General features: G+C 45.9%; 1 protein-coding gene across 5 annotated transcripts in view; it reads right to left on the reverse strand.

Moving 5' to 3' along the window:
- Window positions 1-20,363, reverse strand: part of COL26A1 (collagen type XXVI alpha 1 chain) — a 198,318-nt gene that overhangs the window by 39,918 nt on the left and 138,037 nt on the right. For 3 of the 5 annotated variants that reach the window (XM_051991829.1, XM_051991826.1, XM_051991825.1), the window contains one exon: window positions 6,602-6,715. The exons of the other annotated variants lie outside the window; for them this stretch is intronic. In XM_051991829.1, coding sequence (XP_051847789.1) covers window positions 6,602-6,715 — 114 coding nt within the window. The remainder of the gene's footprint in view (window positions 1-6,601; window positions 6,716-20,363) is intronic. 5 annotated transcript variants of the gene reach the window in all.

Below are 20,363 nucleotides of genomic sequence, written 5' to 3' on the forward strand. Positions count from 1 at the left end.
CAGGATTCCCGAAAGCTCCTCTCTCCAAGGTCACCAGTGACTCTCCAGAGCCAAACTCTTCTCCAGCCTCTCTTTGGGCCCCTCCTTTCCTCTTGATCCTTTCCTTTTGCTCGGCTTTGGGTACCCCAAGCTCTTTGGATCTTCTCTTCCCCCTCCAACCCCCATTCCTTTCCCATTGGTGGAATCCTTTTCCACGTTCCAAAGGTCAGAAACTTGGCTTTCTACAATTTGCTTTCATCCATTCCCATGATTTTAAGCATCACTTCTACAGAGTGCAATCAGACAAGCAAGCATATGAACTACCTACTATGTGCAAGGCAACGTCAAAATCTTCATCTCTGGAATATGAGGCCTTCATCTTCAATTTCCTTGCCATATTCCCCCCAGTGGCACCTCAAACTCAACATGTTTAGGAGGAAACATTCTCCTTTTACCTAAAACTCCTCCTCCTCCTCCTGACTTCCCGATTTTTGTCCCTATTTATCTAATTATTCACTTCAAAAGCGGTTTTTTACACAGGAGGGGAACGAGTCTATCAGTTTTCAAATCCTTTTGGCCTCTTGTTGATAGCTAGCTGCAGGATACCCGAGAGCCAATCCCCTCCTGCTAGTCCCCCCGCTGCCACTGCACAACAGGCCCTTATTACTTGTCTACGGGCCTGTCATCATCTCCTAATAAGAGATCTTCCTACTTAAAGCAGATCCCCATTTCATTCACCAATGCCTGATTAATGTTCCTCATGCAGAGACCTGGGAGGGGGCTCCCAGGGTGTCTACGTCCCGATCACTGGAAAAGGTGGCAGAAGAGTATATAGATATTGTTGTACGATCATTTAGTTTCTATTTATCAACATTTTTAAAGGAGTCTTTAGGGCTCAAACATGGAGGGGAACAGCACTGGGATGGAAGTAAAGAACGGCTGGTGTCCATGGGAGAACAGGGAAGGGGATCTGGAGCTCGTAGTCCTATGGAAGCATCAATGGGCACAGTTTCACCGAGATGAAGGCCAAGAGAGAGCTTTAGTGTGAGCAGGTTGGGGACCCAGCCCTGGAGAAGCTTTGGAGGACTGGGCCGGAGAGAGGAAAATGTGCTCTGATGGAGGAAAAGATCCCATCATCAAGGGCCGAGCCAGGCTGAAAAGCTGGCTGAGGAAATGAAGAATGGTTAGGAAAAGAAAGAAGGGCCAAGTGAGGAAGAGACCGGAGTTCCTGGGAACCGGTCTGGAGGTATCCTGCTCAGGAGAGAACAAGTATCTAAAATGGGAAGATGGATGTGGGACTCCAGTAGGAGTCTTTATCACCTGTAAGCCCTGGATAGATAGTAGGAGATCCTAGTTATGTCTTTTGTACCCTACACCTAGCATAATGCTCGGAACACAGTAGGTGCTTCATAAATGGTTGTTGATTATGTATTGACCTCAGACCAAGAACAGAAAGCAGTCTAAGGTAACCTACCTAGGACAACCTGCCCCACTGCCTGCTTCCAAATCCATTTCGGTCTGAAACTGAATAACTTTTGATAAATACAATAAACATTTGAACAAGATTTGATAAATAAACATTTTGATAAATACAATAAATATTTGAATATTTAGAGAGAGCACCAGCCCTGAAATCAGGAGGACCTGAGTTCAAATCTGGTCTCAGACACAACACTTCCTCGCTGTGTGATCCTGGACAAATCACCTAACCTCAATTGCCTCAGGGGAAAAAAAGATATTAGCTGTATGACCCTGAAGAAGACACTTAATTTCTGTCTCAGTTTCCTCATCTGTAAAATGGGGTTAACGGCACTTGCCTCCCAAGGTTGCTATAAGGATCAAATGAAATCACATTTGTTAAGTACTTTGCAAGCCTCCAAGCACTACATAAACCCTAGCTAGCTACTGTGTGATGGAAATGCTTCATGTTTGTTGATCATAATAGAGTTTTTAAATGCCCCAAGTCAGGGCTCACTTCTAAGCAAACTGACTTATGGTCCATTTTTCATATGGACTTTGGGGAATCGATCTTGTCTGCTCGGGGACCTTTTTGGGGGACTCCATTGTCCATGACTATGAATATTCTAAATAATGGGAGCTGCTAGTGACCTGGATTCTAGATAGAAGATTTTTTTTATTTTGTGGGATCACAGATTTGGAACTGGAAGAGTCCAAGCCCCTCACTGTAGAGAGAAAGAAGTTGAGCCCTAGGGAGATGAGTGAGTATCAGAGGGAGGGATAAGCCAGCATCAGTGGAAGGAGTCAAACCCCTTCCTCTGATTGAAGAGCCAGGCTCACCACAAGATTGTTCAGCCCAATAGAAGTATCAGAAATTTCAAGGATTCTGGGACGTCCCCGGCCATCAAATGTGGAAGAGAAAGGAGGAAAAGCATTGGGTTAAAGCACTTCCTTTCCTCCACACTCAGCAGATACTAAGACTTGCGAAGAGATGTCTGGCTCAGGGAAGGTTTGTTCCAGGGAGAGGCTTTCAAGTTGTCCGGGAATGCCCAGAATTTCAGCACAAAAGAAAGAAGTGATCTGGTTTCAGCAGCAGCTTGGATGACAGAACACTTGAGAGATGAACTCTCCATATGGTTTATCTTTAAAGGTTCAGTAATTTCAACTACTTTTCTTGGGCCGGCTCTCCAGTTTCGTGTTGTTAATCTTAAATTATTGTTTGAAGATAACTTAGCCCTTTTTCCTCTTCCAGAAGAAAATCATAAATGTCTATAGGGTCCAGGAGAGCCTGGAGAGGGCCTTGTTTCATGCTGAAAGATGACACCAACCATAACAAAAAGGGCTCTTCCCATCTGAAACAAGCTGTAAATTTGCTATCTCCTTGGTGATCAGTATTTCACTGGGAAAGAATTCCTTTAACAGGATTCCAAGCCCCGAGCCAAGGTCTCGGGGGCAGTAAGTACAGTCAGACCGAGTGACCGAGGCATCTTGGGGCTCCACGTGGAGATCGTGATTTATTCTTCTCCGCAAAATCCCCTTTCCAGGAGATGGAATTTAAATGCTGGGAAAGGGCTGCACATGCCAGCGGCCTGGAACCGGGGATGGAATCCTCAGTCCTGTCCAGTGTCAATAACACTCGGCAACGATGGCCGGGACGAGCAGAGCCTGGGCTGGTTCTTTGGGAGGTCACAGGTCCTCCAAGAGCACTCAACGGGATCGTTTGCAAGGATGGGGGGATGGCAAAGAGGCCTTTCTGTTTACAGGACCCAGATTGAAGCGAAGGGAGGAAGGTGATCTCCCTGGCCCTCGGGGGTGTCTGTCTCTCAAGACCTTTAATAAAAGCTGCCTCCCTTAACCATGTTTCCTGTGTGTTTGCTGAACTGCTGCCCCTGGAGGTTCAGACCCATGTCTCCTTGGTAGAGGTCCCACCCTTTCGCTTCTCCTGCTCTCAGCTAGCCCTGCCTTTGTCAGGAACTTTCTTAAAGGACCCTTCAGACCCTCTAGACTGGCTTCAGACAACTCATTAAACAAGACACAAAACCCTCGGGGCAGCCTTCCACTGGCGGCCACGGCCTTTCCCTCCGGGACCTTCCATCAGTATTTCCCTCCCTGTAGATCTCTCCCACTCGTCTCTGCCCATTCTGTTGCTTTCTTTTCTTCCTCTTTTTGCTGATATCATCCATTCTGCCCAGAATGCCCTGTGGAGAAAATGGCTTCTTTCCTCTTTACAAAAAAAGGTTTCTAAAAATTGGCTTTCCCCCAAATGGGACGAAAATGACTTGGTTGTCCAGTCCGGTCACCCCCTCCCACGCCTGGGTTGGAAGAGGAAAAGTTTAAAAGGGGGAACGTTTGGCCCACCTCCCTTAGACGGTCTCAGGAAGGTTTACACTGGAGTAAAACACTGCCGACTTAGGGGGCCTTGGCCATCTTCAATCTGGGTAAGCTCCATTCAAGCATTCATTAATACCTACAGTGTGCAGGGCGCCATGGACAGAAAAACAAAGGAAACACTTCTGTCCTTGAGGGGCTCACTTTCTACTGAGGGAGGCATATGTGTAGACTGATGAGTAAATATAAGGTAATTGAAGGAAGCAAAGAGTGGGAACCACACCCTATTTTTAAGGAATGAGAATTTTCAAGTTGAAAGGGAACTTTTTATTTTACCTTTCCTGTTAATTCTATATAAAACTGTTGAAAATCCAACTTTATTATGATTGAATTAAATGAAAGAATCAAACAGATTAATAAATAAATAAGTAATTAGCACTTCTTTAACACTTTAAGTTAGAAGCTATTATTATCCCCATCCTATGGTATGAAAAACTAAGGATGATGGAGGTCAGATGTAGATTTTTCTGCTCTCTAACCACTGTACCCTCCAGCTGCCTCATTACCCCAACCATAGAGAATCTGATCTAAAGCCTCAGATACGTGAATTCTTCCATGAACCCCAATGAATCTAAGCAATTTCAAGTTTAGGCCTTGGGTCACCAGTGTTGTCTGGGATTCTGAGCTAGAGGGGCAAGGCGAGAACACTCTCTGAGAAGCATAAGGCAGTCGACTGATCCAAAGCCAGAACGGACAAGGGAAAACCTATTCCTGATGGAGAGTAAAGGAACCCAGAATGGTACAGAACAAGTTCCACTTTATTTTTCATGGGTCATTACTTGCTAATTTTCTGTGAGAAAGACATGAGAAGGAATATCATTTACTGTTTATATTAGTCTCGCTTTGGGGCATTTATTATTATCAGTCAGTGATTGAATTTTAGCCCATTGCGGGAATCAGTGACAAGGACACTGCTGAGTGTTAATAGATAAATCTCATTCTCTTTGCCCCCGTCTCTTTCTGTCTCCCTCCTCCTTCCTCTCTTTGTCTCTCTCCTTCTCCCTCTCCTCTCACTCTGTCTCTGGCTATCTGTCTCTTCTCCCCATCCCCACCTGTTTTGATCTGAAGACTAAGTTTTACCTTTGGTTTTCCTGCAATATGACAGGCTCTTAGGCCTTTCCTCTCCCCCTCTTATCCACAAGCTGATCTTCTGTCATGGAAGGAAGCCGGAGAATTGCCTACTCCCTTCTTGGTAGGCTTCACATCCAGTCCTGTCCCCTAACAGTAGAGATGGTTTGGGGAGGGACATAACAAAGACAAATCCACAGAGTAGTTGCCTATATTTCTGTAAGCCAGGAATCACATAACTTCTCAATGGCAATGCTACTGGATTTCCGTTACGCCACACTGACTGCCATGACCCAGGATACTTTCTGTAAACGTTTGCTTATTTTACTTTTTATTTTTTAAAAAATAACACCCAATGGGGTTTTCCGAAGAGGAGCTTATGATCAGACCACAATGAAGACCATTATGGATAAGGCATGAAGAATAGACAATTAGAAGGGGACTCCTAAGTTCATTCTAATTAATTCCAGACAGATATCTATATATTCCAAGCACTTAGTCATTCATTCATTCATTCATTCATAATGTTGTAGAATTTAAAGTTAGGAATTTAGGGGACATCCAGTCCCATCCTTTGTCTGTGGGCTAGAAAGGTAAAGTTCTTTGTGATCTTCTATGAGATCATACCAAGGTAATAAGGGGCGATAAATATTTATTGACCACCTACTATGTGCAAAAAATTCTGTTGACATGTCAAGGTGCTACTGCTGGTGGTAGAGATGATTATTGGGGCATGAATGGGACAACCATCTCTTAGTCTCCAGGAGTTTATAACCTAGTTAGGAAAACACCCATGGATTTAATGGTCAGATGGTAAATTATGTGCCCAAGTCCCTTCTATTGTTCATGCTTAATACCTCACTCACATTTAATAGCAGAAATAAGGCCTGGTATAGTCTGAAAGCCATAACCCAAAGCTGTGTTCTACAGCACAGCTTCAGAAACTGACCCCGACCTAACCTGCAGGTAACACGTAGGAGTTGGATGAGCCCCCAGATATCCAGCGGATTTGGCAGAAAGCCTAAAGCAACCGAGTAATATGAGTTATTGGGGGGGATGTGGGGAAGATAATGCCCTTTATCAGAATGAGGATCGGAGAATACCTCAGTGTAATTTATCAAAGCCCTTCCCACTCAGCAAGGATGCGCAAGTGGACCTTCTGACAGCAGGAACCCTTAGCAGAACTCAAGGAGCCTTCCCCTTTTGTCTCCATCACTCTAAGATAACAAAGGACTAATCTTCCCAAAGGAGGGAACTGAGCAAGTAACCAAAAGCCAAAGCCCTTTTTGCTGTTTTGGGCGATTTCTACCCAAAGGGACTATGGCCCACAGTGGTTTTTCATTTGTTGACTCCAGTTTGAGGGGGCTTTTCTCTCTGCCCCAGCCCTTATGAAGGGGTGAATAATTAGGCTCCTACAAACCATCCCCTGATGATTCTGTAGCTGGGGGTTGGACTGGAGCACTTCCCATGGACCACCTGGTGAGGCAAGTCCTCCAGCAAGGGACCGGGAGACGTCTTTTCAAAGCGTCCCGAGCAGGGGCCCAGCACATGGGAAGCATGGAGGAGGAGATTAAGCAAGAGCTCAGGTCCCTGAGACTGAAGCCAGCCTGCAAGGACCCATTATTCCTTCCCCCTCCAGAGCCAACTCTCTCTGGTCCTTCAAGAAGGCGTTGATCTTATTTCTTCCCACTCACGCTCAAGTCCATACCTGGCATACTGTAAATCTTGGGGAATTGGGACATGATGACTGTCTCTGTTCCTGTCACTGTAGGACATAGGTGATATGGATGCCCACGGGGTGGGGGATGGACAGAAAACTGGCCTGAAAACGAGAAAACAAAAGGCACAATTTCTTCCCTCTGTAGTGTTAATATTGCTATTTTTCGTGACATAAATTCACAGCACTCCTTGTTAGTTTTTAAACATGCTAGAAAGATACAAGAACATCCCCAGTCCCGAAGGGCTGTCAGCAGATGCTTGAGCATCAGTTGGGTTTTTTAAAGTCATGTGACTACTTTTCTTGAAGTAGACACATGACAACTTGTCATATCTTTAAAATATACCTTCTCCAAATGACTATTATTACAATTTGACTAAATAAGCAATGTGTTATAGCTGTAATTTTAGGGAGAGTTATGGAATTATAGAAAAATTTAGGGATCATCTAGGCCAACCATCTTATTTTATAAATGAGAAAAACCAATATTTTGGGGAAAGAATGTGTTCAAAGCTCATGGAATGGTCAAGTTGGGACTACATAGACCCATATTTCCTGATTGCCAGGCAAGTGTGAGAGGAGGAATAAGAATGCTCTAAAAAGTAGCCAAAATCATTCTAAGTGTAAGAAAATGTTTCTTTTTAATTATTAATTATTAATTTTATTTTAATTTTTTAAAATTAATTTAATTTTAACTTAAAATTTTTAAATTAAAAAATTTAATGAATGATGAAGAGGAAGGATTTTTTTTAATATAACTGAAAGTGAGAGACATTTCATTCTCAAAGTTCACCTTTAGGAAATGAGGTAATATATCCACCGACGTGCTCATGCATATTATTAAATTATTTCTAAACCTAAGGATAGCTCCCAGTTACAATAGTTTGCAAAATGTCCTGTATATCTTACATAGATGGGTGTTTCTTTCTAAAATACATAGAATTATTCTAAACATCAAACAAAAACAAACATCAAAAGGAAGGTACAGGCCCAATGTCTAACTCAATCAAGCAAGCATTTATTAAGCCCCTCAGTGCTCCAGGCACTGGATAGAGACCTGGGGCACAAGGAAAGGCCAAAGACGGTCCCTGATCTCACAGAACTCTCAGTCCAACAGGAAAGACATACTCAGGGTGAGGGGGAGCGGGTGAGAGTCCCGCCCTAGAGAAGAGACTCCATCAATGGACAGAGGGAAGCCCAGACCAGAGAGATTAGGAAAGCAGAAGTAATAAAATGATTTCAGATGGAGGGACATGGGATAGTAGGAAGAGAAGATGGCTTCTGGGTAACTTGGAGGATGATCTCTCCCTCCACATTAACAGGGAAATTAGGAAGAGTAGGGGGTTTGAGGGGAAAGAGAAAGATCCTGGAGAAGGCAATGGCAGCCAGTCCAGACCCCCAAATGGCATCACCAAGAGTCAGAATGACTGAGACTACCCCAACAAATTAATGGATTTTCTATCAGATCCTTGTAAAGAGATTCATGAGTTCCCAGGGGCCAGCTCTCTCGAGCACAGGAAATCTCTGAGAAGTCAGCCCAGAGGTGATACTGCAAACCTTGTAAAAGGAAGGCCGTGACCTTCACGGGACTTTCAGAGTTTTCCTCGCCCCTTTCCCCCCTCTGCTCCTGGGAAGGTTTCAGAAAGCCAGATGCGCTTTATGCTTGTGCTCTTCCATATTGATCAGGTCTTATTAGGGATTTTATGAGGCACAAGCAGGTGTTTATTGTCAGCTCTCTTACCCCTGAGCACATGCATTCAGTCTGGCAACTTTAAAAGTTAAGAATATCGAGTTTCTAAAGAGCAGACACCGTGCCAAGGAAACTGGAAGAGTGATTACGAGGTGTGCCGCAAACGGGCCTTCATCGGGGAGCTGGATGTCTTGTAGATAATGAGCAGTTTCTCCTGCTCTTCCTGAACCTCCAGCCCCAAGGTTTGCTCTGGAGTCCTGTTCTCTGCCTTGACGGAGATGTGCACTCACTGTGCACGGATGTGCACGGAGATGTCCTCACTGCCCCGGTGAAGGGATCGGCTAGGAAGCAACTCCCAGGGCCCAAGTCTCACAAACCCTTCATCCCAGAACCAAGCCCAGGAGGAGAGCCTCTCCTGGCCGCATTTGGGACACCAGGACAGGGGCTCTGGGTACCATAATTCTCACCATACGGCCTAGTGGGAGAATGGCTGAATAAGTTATGGTATATGAATTGTTTTGTTCACATCAACCGTCACTTTTCATTTTATAAGACACCTCATCCCCATCCTTCTCGGAGGGGCCTGTGGGGAGTGAGAACAGCATCCTTTGCTGTAGGTACTTGTATTATCGGGTAGCGGAAGTGAAGGGGAAGCGTTCCAGCACAGAGCCCTTATGGATCTGGATCTAAGCAGTTATGCCCATGGCTGACCCAGCTCAAGGCATCAGGCCAGGAAAGGAGCTCCAGATAGCCCAAACAGGACAAAGGAGCCACAACCAGCTCACTCTTTAATCCTGTAAATCCCTCTCTACTCACATCCTTCCCCTTCCACCCTCCTCCTTTTATGGAAGGGCTGGCCAACTTAAAGCAACAAAGCTTGCCCAAAAGCTGCCTCAACTTCTAGTCACTGTTTCTCCGAGGGAATGGGGGCCAGATGAGCATACAAATAACCCAAATCCATCAGCTGTGACAGGAACACAGCGTTCCAACATATATCAATAAAGGAGCTTTCTTGGGAGGCACTGGGTAGTTTATTAAAGAATCCTTATTCCTTAAACTACTTTAATTGTGCTACTTTCCTCCCCGGGGCTACAAAATCCATGTGCTCCCAAACCACAGAGTCCTCCGCAATCAGTCTAGCATGGCTGAAACGAGGCCTCGGAGAGACCCGCGGAGCAATTTCTCGGATGGCCGAGGGGATCACTCTGGGCCATTCCCAGATTCCTCCGAGCCACTGTCCAAGGAGGCCTGCGAGAGGCTGAGACCTGGCCTGGAAACGTTTACAAGTCTGCCACGGAGGAACACTCCAGGTCTTTGATTAGCAGCCAGAACACACTCTTCTCCAAGTCAAAAGAATCAAATAAAACATTTAGCAAAGTAATTCCTCTGCCCTCCCGGCCCCCATTTTAATGTGGTTTTCAGCATTGCTTTATTGTTCTGCAGCCTTCTGCCCAGAAAACATATGCCTGCAATATGTGTGTCACAGCGTAGTCCTTAAAGGGAAGGGATGGCCATTTTAATGGAGGGCTGGATGGGGGTGGGGAGATAGAAAATACTCAGCCTTCGGAGTCCAGCAGTCGGGGTCTCCCGGCCTCCAGAGCCAATGCCCCCTTTGAGGGTGAGGTGGATGGGATGGGGTGAGAGAGAATTTGTCTGAACATGTCAGTCTAGAAAGGAGGAAGGAACATTTTCTTGGATTGAATGACAACCCACAGTTTTATTTTTATTCTTCTAAAACATCCCCTCAAAATCAAGGAGGGTTTTCCTCTTCTCTTTGGGTGCATTTAGACCTGCCTGAGGTCTAAATCCTTGGAGGGCACTCTGCAGGAATGGCTCAGAAATTTTTCACGGCTCTTTCCTGCTCTACATCTTTCTCAATATAACAAAATAAACATTGAAGTGCCTATGCTTTTTGTTGTTACTGTTTTGTTTTGTTTTTGCTGAGGCAGTTGGGGTTAAGTGACTTGCCCAGGGTCCCACAGCCAGGAAGCGTTAAGTGACTGAGGCCAGATTTGAACTCATGTCCTCCTGACTTCAGGGCTGGTGCTCTCTCCACTGCGCCCCCTAGCTGCCCCTAAGTGCTCATTCTTGCAAGGCACTGTGCTAGACACTGAGGTCGCCTGCGTTATAACGAGGAGGTTATACCATACAACGCACACACAGGTAAGCGGACGCCAGTGAGAACAAGGTAATTGCAGGGAAGCTGGAGAAAATTCAGAGCTCCCGAGGGCAGGCCCGAAGGGTCCGAAGGGCTGGGACGTGAAAGAGGGATCGGATGCGTCTGCTCGGCTGAACCACAGAACCAGGAACACATGTTTGCACTCGAGGTAATGAAAAGCTTCTTAAAAATTGGGCTAGGGCAGCTAGGGGGCGCAGTGGAGAGAGCACCAGCCCTTTAGTCAGGAGGACCTGAGTTCAAATCCGGTCTCAGACACTTAACCCTTCCTGGCTGTGGGACCCTGCGCAAGTCATTTAACCCCGACTGCCTCAGGGGGAATAAATCGGGCTAGCTGGTGATGAATGGGTGGCCTCCACTTAGTAGATCCTTACTGACTGGCACAGTCACTTCTTGGGAACGCCGGAAGTAGGATTCAGATAGGAAAGGCAGAGCTAGCGAGCCCCTGCCGTCCACTTCTGTGCCTGCAGAAGTAGGAGGGGGGCTGGGAGATCCCTTCCTGCGCTTCCCATCTGTGACCCTCTCAATGACGCCCTTTGAAGAAACATTTGGCAGAAAGCACAAAATGCCGTCTGAGCATCCATTTGGAGCTGGCAGAGACCCCAAGCCCCTCATGGAAGAGAGTGCGCCCTCGCAAGGTCAAAGGCCTTGCTTCAGGTCACCCAGTAAAATGTACATTCAGAACATCTCCCTCTACATCCCCCGCTCTGTCCGGGATGCGCTTGGCTTCCCAGAATGAGCAGCTACAGACGTGCTGCTTCTCCTAAAGAGGCTGCTGAGGGTGCAGGGGAAAAAGCAGCGGGTCAGGGTTGGAGACCAAGGCTTGAAGCTTTACTCTGCCACCTAATGCCTGGAGATCTTGGGCAAGATAAGGAAACTCTGGACCTCCATCTCCCCCCCAACTCCCAGCCTAAATGCATTTTGATTAAATAAATTATATAATGTCCTGCTCCATAAATTAGTGCTCCTCTTTCCTGGTTTTCCTTTTTCTTTTCTCTCTCCCTTCTAGTTTGTCTCTGTCTCTTTCTGTGTCTCTGTCTCTGTCCCTTCTTATCTCCCTCTCTGTCTCTCCTTGTCTGTCTCTCTGTTTCTCTCCCTCCTCTGTGAATTTCCTGTCTCTGTCTCTCTCCCTCCTTCCTCTGTGTCTCTTCTCTCTGTCTCTGTCTCCCTCTCTCTCTTTCCCTTCTCCTCTCTGTCTCTGTCTCCCTCTTTCTCCCCTCTATTTCGCCTCTTTCTCTCCTCTCTATTCCAGTCTGTCTCTCTCTCCCTCTATCTCTCTGTTTCTGTCTGTCTCTGTCTCTCTGTCTGTCTCTGCCACCTCTCATCTGTTTCTCTTCATCTCTCATCTCAGTCTTGCTGACGATCTCTCTTCCTTCTCTCTCCCCTTCTCACTTCTCTTTCATTCTGATTTCCCTCCACACCCCTTTTCTTGGACTCCCCCATATTCCCTCTCTCAGTTTCTCCTTTCTCCACAACAAGACTTCTTAGCTAAATGAAGACACTGGATCTGGTAAATTAATTCAGGAAAAATGAACCAAATGGGCAAAGTCTGGGATTTTAAGCGCTAATGGAGAAACGGAGGACGCCTCAAAAGACACAAGGAAAGATGAAGACAGGAAGACCTGGCGAAGGCAGAACCCCGCAGGAGGCTGGCCGTTTGCGGCTGGTGCCCGTTCACCCACACTCCAGGCTCTGGAGCCCTAGCCACTCACAGACCTGGGGCTTGCTTGGAGGGGCCCCCTGGCCACCGCAGAGGCCGGCCCATCTCCGTGTGGCAAATTACTCGTTCAGTGGGGGAGCCGGATTATAAGCTGCACTTTGGGTCAGAAGCTACGGGCTGATCCTGAGGCTTGGGGCTCTCTGCGCTGTTCAAGGCACAGGCTAGTTCTGGAAAGCAAAGTGTCCGTGATACACATAACATCCTCACAGATGGGGGGCATTCACACACAGAAAATTATTCTCCCCCCAGATCCTAGAGCATCATCCTCCCCCCTCCACCAGATCCCAGTCCTCCAGACAGCCATGATCCCGGCCATGGAGCCCAAATGCCCAGGAGGAGCCAGTCATTCACGGACTGCTTTGTGAGCTAAGGAGGCAGCTCATGAATCAGCCAGAGCCAGCCACGATGGACTTGGACGGCGGTCTAGTGTCGATGTTCACAGGCTCCGGTGGGAATGGAGCCATTGGCCAAGGGAACCACTTGCCAAGCCCAAGACCAGCACATGGGTAAGCAGCAAGTTCGGGAGTTGTTTTTTCCCCCTGCTGCATGGATGCATTCCTCTCTCTCTGATAATTATAAACTTCCCAGCCCTGAAGAGGTGGGAAGGTAAAGAGGCCGGAGAACTGGGCTTCGTGTTCCGAAGGTGACTCCTAGGAAGTTTCTCTCAGGTTGTGGCTGGAGCATTCACAACAACGCGACCTTAGATCCCAGTGTCGGCCATCCCTCGCAACGGCCAGCCCGCGTCCGCCCGTCCACAGCAGCCACCTGGTGCTCCTCGCCTCAGTCTCAGGACGAGGAGGGGGAAACACCCACCCAGGCTGCGCACAAGCTGCTCTCCTTTCACAGTCTCCGAGGGTGCACAGGCCCAGGATTCTGCCAGGTGGGGAGTCAATCGGGCAAGGAGTGGGACTGGCAGAAATGCTTCAGTATCATTGCCTTCAAGCCCGTAATCTGATGGCACAGCGACAACCTAAATACATTTGTACAAATAAGCTTTCCAGAAGATAAAAGGAAACGTGGACTTTTAGCTGCCTTTTTGCTGATCTTGTGCCCTTGGGGGGGACTTGCAGAGTGGTGAAGGAGAGGGTGTGTTTATGGGGCCTGCTTTATAGTTCCCACTCCGGAGGACCTTGTGATCGGGTTTGTTAATTCTCGCGCCCACTGTTGAGCTCAATGGGCATTGGTTTTGGGGTTATCTGAGAAAAAGAACTGTTGTTAGCTCCACAGACTATGGCTTTCCTTTGACCTGATCCCGTGATTTCATTGGCATAGGGATGGGCAGGTGAGGAAACTCCTTCTAGCCAGGCAGACCGACAGCCACAGCGGGGAGACTTCCACGGGGCGCTGGGAAAGCCACTGGTCACAGCCCGGGTGACTCAGAGCGCTCTCTACCACACTACGCCCGTCTGGCCGCTCTCGGGTGTCTCCCTCATCTGTCATCCCTCAGTGTCTCTGTGTGTCTCCGCTCCGCCGGGCAGAGCCGGCCCTCTGAGGGCAGGTGCCACCCGTGTGACCATCCCTAAGCCTGCCTCCGGTCATAAGGCAGGATTTCTCTACCAGCCCACAGCAATCTGCAGTCGGTAATGCGACCGAGGCGCGAGCCTTGTTGTCTGTGGGCCGTATCACGAGAATTTCCCAAATTTCAATAACGTGACACGAATTCCAAGTGACTGAATGTCCCCTTGTTGGCAAAGCCGCCTCAGTGGGCCTCAGAGCTCGAGGATCTATGGGGATGCAAAGGAAGCCTGGGGGGGGGTCCCACCCATCCTGGGCCTGAGGTCTGACCCTGCTGGCCCGGGCCTGCTTAATGGGCCCACCCTGCCCAGAGCGCCCATGACGGGAGGCTGAGGAGGGAACGGCCGCCGGGTCACGCTGCCCTCGGGGGGCTGGGGCTGGGGGGCAGCTCCGAATGCTCTTTGGGAAGCGAGCCCCGGATAAGGACCAGCCCTGCGTCTCATAAAGCTTGCCTATGGGGGGAGCTGGGGGATCCAGCCCAGTGTGTCAGCATCCACCAGGCCCTCAGAAATGGGGTCTCTGCTTTATCTCAGTTCCGGCCAATCCCACAAACATTTACTGCGACTTTTGTGCAGAGCACGGTCTGTTCTGGCAACGGGGGAACACAGATATGATGATGTCATCCCTGACCATGAGAACTCCTACAGAGGGGGCCGGGGGGGGAGATGCCCGTCTAGCCAAATAAATACAGAACCAAGTAGAGCGTGAGAGTCCTTGGGAGGTCCAGAGCCAGGAGGGAGGCAGCGTGGGGGGGGGCCTCAAGGATGGCAGAGATGTGGAGGGAAGGCACCCAGGCACGGGAGCAGGTGAGGATGTTACACGTTCGGGAAATCAAGGTCCTGGGGGCAGGGACTGTTTCGCTGCGGTTTTTTGCCATGCTTGGAACCTTGCCTGGCACATAGTAGGCACTTAATAAATGACTGACTAATTACAGGGAGGAGGGAGGCCGTCTGGGCAGGGGCCCGAGGTTCCTGGAGGAACAAGCTTGGGCGGCTGACACAAAGGAGCTCAGCCCGATGCCAGGGCAAGAGGAAGGCCCGGGGGCTCAGGGACAGGGCGGTGGCGCGGAGAGGGAGTGTTCTTGTACCAAGGATGGATGTGGAGGAGAAAGAGCCGTGGGGGAGACCCCGAGGGAGGCAGTAACCCCGAAGGCCAGACACGGAGGCCGGGCCGAGGGGAGGGGCAGATTCCAGAGACATTCCAGTGGAAAGGAGCTGCGGGCCGGCCCACTGCATGGGGTCCTCGGGGTCGGGTCAGTCCTCCAGGTCACGAGCACCCCCGAGATAAGGCGCACTCCATAGTCAGACAAGGGAAGTCGGTTACCCGGAGACCAGGCCCTGGGCCAAGGACCAGGAGCCAGGCTTGAGAGCGTAGACAATGGGCAGAAGGGCGGGAGGGTCAGAAACGGCATCCTGGGAGCTAGAAGAGAGCCACAAGGGAGCACAGAGGAGTCTCTGAAGCGGGCACTGGCTGTGCTCGGGGATGGGTTAACCCTCCCTGAGAGAGACCGGCCACCAGCCGGGAGCAGCAAGGTCCCTCTCGTTGTTTCTGATCAAGGTCCCTCCCAGGCATCTCACTTTGGCAAAAGTGTCTGGCGGGGAGGAGGCCCAGAAGGCCCCTCTTCCGACTGTCGTCTGTCAGGAGGCCGCAGGGACCCTCGTCAGCAGCTGGACGTACCCCAAAGGTTCGTTCCAGGCTGGCCACCAGCAGGAGGGAGGCAGGAGCAAATGATGAGTTTCACTGGAAATGGCGAGTTTGAGCATATCCCAGTTGGATGGGGAACAGGCAGTGAGGAATCTAGATAGGGGACTTGGGACAGAGGTCGGGGCCAAAGTCTTTCACAATATCATTTTGGAGAAGATAGAGAAACGTGGTGACAGGAAAGTTACACGAATGAGTAAGTGGCTGAAGAACCAGGAACAAAAAGTGTTGATTAATAGACCCTTGGAAGGAAGATCCCTAGTGGAAAGCCAAAGGTTTCTGTTCTTCGTTTTTAATAGTGACTTGGATGAAGGCACAAGGGCCACATTTATCAAATTTGGAGTTCAGAAATTTAAAAAAGATCTCACTGGGCTGAGATGATGAGTCAACTCTAGTAAATGGAGAAAAATGGAAAATTCTACATGGGGGTTCCAAAAACCCTGCTTCACATGACTTCTGTGAAGACAATGCATTACAAAATGTTTAGAGCAGCCCTATTGGTAGTGGCAAAGAACTGGAACCTGAGGGGATGAGGGGATGCCCATCAGTTGGGGAATGGCTGAATAAGTGATGGTACATGAATGTTATGGGATATTATTGTTCTGTAAGAAATGACCAGCAGGAGAACTTCAGAGAGGACTGGAGAGATTTACAGGAACTGATGCTGAGTGAAATGAGCAGGATCAGGAGATCATTGTACACGGCAATAACAAGATTTATGCAATGATCAATTTTGATGGACCTGGCCCTCTTCAACAATGAGATGATTCAGGCCAGTTCCAATAGATTTACGATGGAGAGAGCCATCTGCACCCAGACAAGAGTTGTGGGAACTGAGTGTGGTTCACAACATATGATTTTCACTTTTTTGTTGTGGTTTGCTTATTTTTTGTTTTCTTTCTCATTTTTTCATTTATGGATCTGATTTTTCTTGTGCATCATGATGATGAATAGAAGAATTGCACACGTTTAACACATATTGGATTACTTGCTCTCTAAGAGAGGCGGTAGGGAGAAGGAAGGGAAAAAAAATTGGAATACAAGGTTTTGTAAGAATGAATGTTGAAAACCATGCATATATTTTGAAAATAAAAAGCTTAAAAAGTTTTAAAAATTAAAAAAGAAAACACTGAAAAATTTAAAGCACTAGAGAAATACTCATTAGACATTGAAAATCCTTGTTGGATATATGGATGAACTTTTTAGTTGGGTTCTGTTTTCAGTTTAAAACTTCTTTGCATGTTGACTGGATTGGCTCTCTGGTTCTGTAGCTGGGTATTCACTACAAGATAAGAGTGGATCTTTAAAAAGAACCAAGATCTTGAGAGGCTGAAATGAATGAGGATGGCACTCTGGCCCATATTCCCCCAAAGCGATGATAAAGTCCTTGAGAGGATAGACACTGTATAAGCCATTCATATCTATATAAAACTTCATGCCTTCTAAGAGTAATGTGCATATGGAATAAAGAATTAGATTGAACTGAATGGTAATAAGAAGTTTCAGATTATGGGACACAGGACTTTAAAATGACCTCAGTGTAGGGGGGAAAACATTCAAGGGGACTCAGTTTGAATTCATATCTACTTCCTGTATAGCTTTCAAAAAATAAATAACTGCTCAGTCTTCTCATCTGGTAAGCCAGAAGTTAGACTCGATGATCTCTAAAGTTCCTCCTAGTTCTGCTTTGAATGATCAGTATTTCTCTGGGAACAGATCAAGTTCCTCATTTATAGACTATACAAATTTATTTATAAAAACTTAGGCTAGATATGACTTATCCAAGTTTACACAATTAATGGGTAGCAGGGACAAGCTTGGAACCCAAGACTCTTGATTCCTACTTCTTTTTACTACATTACACAGCTTCTCCTCAAGAAAGAGAGCACTAGTGACCCCTGAGAGAACAGAAGCTAGATTTGAAAGGAGACCCTGAATAGGGATAAAATGGAATAAGTTGGTATCATCTGACCATGTTAGAACATATACGTGAAAAATAGAGAAAAGAGATAATCGAGGAAACAGTTGCGGAAGGTCTGTTCAGAGATACGTGAACGTATTTGACATATTGGGAAGGTGAAAGTCATCCGTGTCCCAGAGGTCGTATTCCTCCCTGTCCAGATCTTCTTCCTGAGAGATTATTCCTGTCTAGGATAGATTTGTTTTCTAATTACCTTGAAAGGAGAGCAATGGAGGAGAAATTCCAAGCCAATTATTTCTATACTCACCTCATAAATTAAAACTGACCAGAGGAAACCCTATCTATTGTTTCCTGTCCTCCCTTAGAGTAGTTTATTCAAAAAAAAATGTGCCTGCTAATGTATAAAGTACAAGGAGAGATACGAAATTTAGAAAATATTACCCTCCTGGGAGGTGGGCAATAAGACAGAATCCTGGAACAATATAATATATATGTTAAAAAACGTGTCACATAATCAAAAAATACATCAATCAACAAGCATCTATTAAGTGCTGACTATATGCCAGGCACTGAACCTGAGAATGAATCCCCAATGGGGAGACCTGATTAAATTGCTTTCTCCCAGCTCTTTCTATTCTGAGTTCCAAATCACAGAGCCACCCAAAGGAAACACAATGTTGCGTGAGATGAAAGGAGGTTTGGGTACTATATATGTCTGACTTCGAGCCAAAAGCCAAAAGGATGCTGGTATATTTTCTCACTCAATTCTACAGGCTTATTTCAACTGACACATTCCTACACAAGAGTCCCATATAGATGAATGCCACATTTAATTTTTAATAAGAATAAAAGCAAAACACCCCCAGGTACATGATAGATGCATGGACCGCTACAATAAAAGACTTGAGTTTGATGCTTCTCTGTAGCATTGTCTTTGCTTTCCTTCTGGAACACTACTGAGAACAGAACACATCTTCCCTTGGTGGTCCATTTATACAAGTGATATTAAATAATAATTTGTTTAAAACACATCAAAGAATGTTTTAAAAAGCCTTGATGCTTTGCCCTTTGGTGGGGTTTTTGGTTGTCATCATTGATGATGACGATAAACAATTCACCAAACAATCAACTCTCAGAGGTACCAGGAAAATCAGTACCCAAAAAATGCTTTTTGAAGATTGACCTCTGAGATAGGAGACAATGTTCCTCAGACCACCCACAAGCAACCAGATAATTTCCTCCTCCATTTTCCTCTGAGTCTCATGTTCTCCAGATGAGACAGCTACCTAAAGTGGGCAGATTTCGCATTGAAATGACAATTAGCCCAACTTCATGAAGTCATGGAGGCAGATCTGGAAAGGCTCTTGGAAGTCAAATCCACACGGCCATTTTACAGACAAAGAAACAGCCACAAAAAGATCATCACTTGCCTAGGAGTACCAAAATGTAAGTGTTTGAGGCTGGATTTGAACTCAGATTCTCTCAACTCCAAATCCAGCCAAACATTCTCTATACCATAGTGCTTCTTAACTAACATTCCAAAGAACACTAGAAGAAAAACCCAAGTTCTGCCATTAACTCTTTGTACAACTTTATTCAACCATTTAATCTGAATCTCCATTTTCTTATCTGTCAAATATGCAAATATTTATCAACTAATATGTCAAATGCAGATTACTTAACTGAACCTCTTTTGAGGATTTAATGAAAATGAAGACGTTTTATAAAGTTAAAGTTCTCTGCAGAAGATTATTATTCATTTCTAAATTGTTCAAAGATCGGAGTAGGATGACATTCAGTTTTGTAGAAGTGCTAAGAAATAGAGAGTGGAAATGAGGTACAAAATGGAACACCCATCTCCCAGTAGACTAATGCTGTGAATTAGTCTACACTAACTCAGTGCATAGTTACTAAGTTAACTCATTAACTCGGGGCAACACTTTTGTCAAGTTTAATTATAGCAGGTGTTTTAAAGTTCCTGGATTTCACTGTTATGACTCAGAGAGCCTCTGGAGTCTTTACAGGCGAATATGACAACATAAGCAATATTAGGCCTTCTTTGAAGGGGTAAAAGAAAAACCAACTGCCGTATCTGGAGATACCTAAGGAGAGAACTACAAGGGGAGAACACTACATTTCTGCCCAATGCATTAGTCTACTACTCTGTCTTTGATTGATGGAAGTGTTTAGAGACACACATTTCCCCCTAAGTCCAGCTCTGGTTACCTTGGCGGGTTGTTATTATATTTAATAAAATTGTTGATTGTTTCTAGGATTTATTCAGTCACATTTCTGATTTTCAAATCTTTGCTTCAACATTCTTTTCTAAATATAACTTTTATTGCATTAAATTTTTGCATTTGTTTTGAGATATTCTTATGGCCTAATTCAAGGACAATTTTTATGAAGCTACTAAGCACAACAGAGAAATATTATTCACTATAGTTCTATTATATTTAGCTTATCTAAAATTCTATTCATGTCCTTTTTTATTGTTGTAATTGGATTTATCTATGTTTGACAGGGGTAAATTGAGGTTCTTAACTATTATAGCTTTCTTTTCTACTTCTCTCTTTAATTCATTTAGCTTTTACTTTAAGAATTTAGATGCTGAGATAATTGTATACATATGTATGCATATATTGGATTTAACATATATTTTACCATGTTTAACATATGTTGAATTACTTGCCATCTAGGGGAGAGATGGGGGCAAGGGGGGGAATTGGAACACAAGGTTTTGTAAGGGCTAATATTAAAAAATTATCCAGCATATGTTTTGAAAATAAAAAGCTTTAATAAAAAATAAAAAAAGAATTTAGATGCTGCATGATTTGGAGCATGTATTTTTTTCAACACATATGTGAATTAATTGTCTGTGGTATTCTTTGGCAAAATTTAGTTTCCATGTTTTTCTCTTTTCGTTAGGCCTATTTTTGCTGTTGCTTTATCTGAGATCATAACTATCTCTGCCTTTTAAATTGTATTATTATTATTTGTTTGCTGAGGCAATTGGGGTTAAGTGACTTG

This window comes from Antechinus flavipes, chromosome 4 (genome assembly GCF_016432865.1).
Source record: "Antechinus flavipes isolate AdamAnt ecotype Samford, QLD, Australia chromosome 4, AdamAnt_v2, whole genome shotgun sequence".
Classification (NCBI taxonomy): Eukaryota; Metazoa; Chordata; class Mammalia; order Dasyuromorphia; family Dasyuridae; genus Antechinus; species Antechinus flavipes.